We start from the raw sequence: 4,573 nt of genomic DNA, 5'->3' as shown, positions 1-4,573 counted from the left end.
TGAGGAAGAAATTAATGTTTGATGCTTTAAGCCACTGACATTTGGGGGTCGTTTGTCACTGCATCCTAATGGGGATGGTCTACATCCCCACTGAGACAGCGAGCATTGTCAATGAATGACAAAACAGGTGGACTGGTTGGCTAAAATGTGCTGCAAATAAAAAATCTAACTTCCTTAGCACACTGTTCAAGGCACTTCTGGCCCTTCACCAAAAAAATCTACAACTACCTCTCCAGTGTCATTTCCTGACCTTCCCTTCCTGCCTTCTAGGCATACTGGGTATCTGAAATGCCTTGAACATATTACTACTACTACTACTACTACTACTACTACTACTACTACTACTACTACTACCACATACTGAGCACCTACTGTGTGCCACGCCATTCTCAGTACTTCACAGTTATCCTCACATCCCAAGCACCACAGCTTTGCTCCCCATTGTCTCTACCTAGCACGCCCATCTCCTCTGTCTTGGTCCTAAAACATCCTACTTATCTTTTATGACACAGTTCAAATGTCATCTCCATTTGGAAATGTCTCTGACCGTCTCCCTGATAGAATTAATTCCTCCACTATTAAGCTCCCAGACCATTTTGTAAGCAAAATTTATAACATTATGTGTCTACTTCTATGGTTCCCCCTACCCTGTCAGCACATAGTCCACTATGCACCCACTCTGGCACTTATATAGGGTAGGAGTTCAGGCCAGGGAGGAAAGGGTGAGAAATGGTGGCATTTGGAGTGGGCAAGGAGCAAGCAGGCACAAGTCTGGTTAAAGAAATCAACTGTGATTACATTTCAGACCAAAAGGTTGAAGTGAATCTTTCAAAATTATACAGAATCCTCTTAACATAGTTCACTAATGGATGGGTCTGGATTTAGCTGGGGTAGACCCTGATCTCTGTATCAAATCTAAACCAACCACAAACAAACCCTGACATGACCTAGTTAGGTTTTGACACTGGGGCTAGCACGACAGTCTGTTTCCAAGGTGTCATGGTGCTCCTGTGACAGATGTGTCTGAAAATGCCCCAAGGGCTCACCCCAGATTATCTGGTTAAAGAGCCATAGGGGTGGGGTCCCCTTTTCTGTCCCAGCTGGAGAAGCTGTGCCCGAGCTCCTATTCCCAGGGGACAAATGGTGTCCTCCCGTCAGGATAACGTTTCTTGGGTCTTAAGGTCCCCAGGTGCTGAGGGTTTGCATTCCCAGATAATTCCTGTAAACAGCTGGCACCTAAATCCAGACTGCCTGGTGCCAAGGTAGTTTCTCTATCTCCTCACTCATAAAATCACTCTTACACTTGACCCATGAAAAGGGAGATAAACCGGGTGGAGGTGGGTTCCTCCCCGGAACACAAATCCATCCAGAAGAGTGGGTAGCCTCAGCGGCCTTTCCATCTTCTCTTATCTGGCGGACCCTGGCTTTGGCAGTTTCTTCTCTTCCTCACTAAAGCCTCCTCAGGGCCTCGCTCAAATTGTGCAATGTTGTGCACTGCGAACCTTGGTAGATGACAGGTGGCAACTTAGAATGCACCCATCTCACAAAACAATTCCCCTCCAAGAACTGAATGAGGGTTAACAACCAGCTAGCATTTTATACTTTGCAAAGGGTGTTCAGATGCATCAATGCTCAATCCATTGTCTCTTCACAGTAGCCTTGTGAGATAGAGATAGCTTTATTATCCCTATTTTATAGGTGAGGAGACTGAGGCTGAAAGAGCACGAAGCATTGCCCCAGGTCACACAACAAATAAGCTGTGGCCTCAGGACAGGACCATGGTCTTCTGAAGTCACAACACACTGGCTCTTGGCAACACAAGGAATGTGACCACCAATGCCATCTACTCTTTCACTCTTCCCATAAAGCATTTCATGGTATATTGACAATTCGGCTTTATATTGAATTACATTTACACGGTTGAGCATGCACCAGCCAATTGTGGCCCGTCTTGCAGAGAAACAGGAAGTATAATTTTCTCCCCACAAAGACTGAACAAATAAAAACACTTTCAGAAAAATCTGACGAGACGTCAATAGGGAGGTTTCTGTGTGTCACCTGATCTAGTTGATGAAAATTCAGTGACCCCAGGGGCGCACACTCATTTCCAAAGACAAAGAAAGCAGGAGAGTATAGGATACCGCAGGTGGAGCCCAGGTGGAGCCCAGGTGCACTACAGAGCGGGACTTGGGTGAGGACAGTGAGGTGCAAAATTTAAGGGGCACTCGCTCTCAGGAGCTGAGCCTGCACAACGCTGAGAGTGAGCATCTCCTTATATCTTGTGCCCTTGGCCCTCCCTTGCCTCACCCACGTCCCAGCCTGGGCATACCAAGTCCCCTTATCCCAGAGCTAATGGTCTCCAGCTGCTGAGGAGCAATAATGAACACCGGATCTCCAGAATGAGATTAGAAACAAACTAGAAATATCAATAGAACGCAGTTACATCCAATTAGCCTTGCCCGGAAAAGACAGGCTACATCATGTACAGGGCCCACTACACAATGAAAATGTGTGCCCTTTTTTCAAAAATTATGAAGAATTTCAATAAGGTGACAGCACAGCATTAAATTCAGCGAGGCCTTCCAAGCCTGGGGCTCTGTGACCCTGCACAGGCCTCACGCCCATGAAGCCAGCTGGCCCTGTGCCCAGACATGTTCTGATGGCTCTGCTGTCCTCCATCAGAAGTGTGGCCCTCCTGGTGAGGCATCTCTGCCAGCCAGATTCAGGTCTAGAAGCACATACCTGGTTGCCTAGGTGATGACCTCTAGGAAGTCCACAGAGATGTCTCATCAGTGGTCGCTGAAATAGTACGGAGATGGAATTCAGAAGGCACAAGTCCTGCATTTGGTCCTTATAATTAGGCTCTAAGACCCTGGGCCAATCACAGAATGCTTTACACCCCCGTTTCCTTGTTTGGGTTGGCTTATCTCTCTGAACCTTCAGGCTATGGACTCCCAGAGGTTCATGGTTATTCTGCGTGGTTGGAGATTTATCTATATGGGCAAACCTCAGAGATATTGTGGGTTCCACTCCAAACCACAGAAATAAAGCAAGTCACACGAATTTTTTGGCTTCCTAATGCATATAAAAATTATGTTGACATTCTACTGTAGTCTATTAAGTGTACAACAGCATTGTGTCTAAAAAACAATGTATATACCTTAATTAAAAGTACTCTATTGTTAAAAAAGGCTAACCATTATGTGAGTCTTCTCTTTTTGCTGATGGAGGGTCTTACCTTCAATTTGAAAAAAACAAAAAACAAACAAACAAAAAAACAAACAAAAAAATAACACAGTATCTGCGAAGTACAATAAAGTGAAATGCAATAAAATAAGGTATGACTGTATTTGACATGAATACAGACCTGTTAATTATTTGTCTCTCCCTCATATATATGACCATTTTAAAAGGAGGCAAATATGTTGTCATTTAAAAAAATACAAATTCATTGAAAAACATTACTGAATTTACAGTACCTTTTTATCAACTGTTGTTTTTTCCATCAGTGGATTAAGAAAAAAACAAAACAGCACGAAGATGTACTTCCGGAGGCTTCTGTACCACTGTCCTTATCTCAACCATGGACTGTAACAAGTGATTTTCAAACAGATGCCTGTTTGTGTACCATCCCTTAACGAGCTGTTAATCTGGGGTCCCCAATACAATTGCAATCTAGACCCTTACCTGCCTTGATTTCATGTATGTATTGAGTAACTATTTACTGAGCACCTATTGTGTTCTAGGCCCTGTTCTCAGAGTTGCGGACACAGGAAACGTAATAGACAAAAATCTCTGCCCTTACGGAGATTATGTCCTTACGTAGGGAGAGGCAGACATTAAACAAATAAGCAAATATATACCATACAGGCTATGTGCTATGGAGGAAAATCAAAGAGGAACATGGCTGAGCCACGAGTCTCTGCCCAGGTATCTAAAGCTTCAGTGAGTTTTTTTCCCTTCCATACCTCCCACCATCATTTTGCTGATTCTCCCTCTATTAGACTCCACCCCCCCCATTCAGCAACTTGTACTATTTATCATCTGCCCCTACTTGTATGGATAAAGAAAAAGTAGAGGGCCTTTTGCTTCTCTCTCTCTCTCTCTCTCTCTCTCTCTCTCTCTCTCTCTCTCGCTCTCGCTCTCGCTCTCGCTCTCTCTGGATCTCTCTCTTGTTTATGGTGGTACACAAAGCAATAAAGCAAGGCACATGCTATTCATTTGATGACTACATCTACATTAGTTTTCTGTGACTGCTGTAACAAATGACTACACAGTTGGTGGCTTAAAACAATGCAAATTTATTCTTACAGTTCTGGAGGCCAGAAGTCTGAAATTAGTTCCCCCGAGCAGAAATCAAGGACTGCGCTCCCTTGGGAGCCTCGAGGATAGAATCTGTCCCTTGTCTTCTCCAGCTTCTGGTGCTGACATTCCTCAGAGTGAGGCCACATCACTCCAGTTTCTCTAAACCTCTCTGTGTTCCATCTCCACATTGATTTCTCTGTGCTTGTCTGTGAAATTTCCTTCTGCCTCTCTCTGATAAAGACACGTCTGGATAATTCAGGATAATCTC

At 44.3% G+C, this 4,573-nt stretch overlaps 1 protein-coding gene across 3 annotated transcripts in view; it reads right to left on the bottom strand.

Moving 5' to 3' along the window:
- The window catches only part of CHN2 (chimerin 2), a 278,203-nt gene that overhangs the window by 59,055 nt on the left and 214,575 nt on the right, over positions 1 to 4,573 (bottom strand). For 2 of the 3 annotated variants that reach the window (XM_019639912.1, XM_019639914.1), the window contains one exon: positions 2,743 to 2,799. The exons of the other annotated variant lie outside the window; for it this stretch is intronic. In XM_019639912.1, coding sequence (XP_019495457.1) covers positions 2,743 to 2,799 — 57 coding nt within the window. The remainder of the gene's footprint in view (positions 1 to 2,742; positions 2,800 to 4,573) is intronic. 3 annotated transcript variants of the gene reach the window in all.

This window comes from Hipposideros armiger, unplaced genomic scaffold (assembly GCF_001890085.2).
Source record: "Hipposideros armiger isolate ML-2016 unplaced genomic scaffold, ASM189008v1 scaffold_47, whole genome shotgun sequence".
Taxonomy (NCBI): Eukaryota; Metazoa; Chordata; class Mammalia; order Chiroptera; family Hipposideridae; genus Hipposideros; species Hipposideros armiger.
Note: the sequence above shows the minus strand (reverse complement) of the source record. Positions and strands in the feature narration are given on the sequence as shown.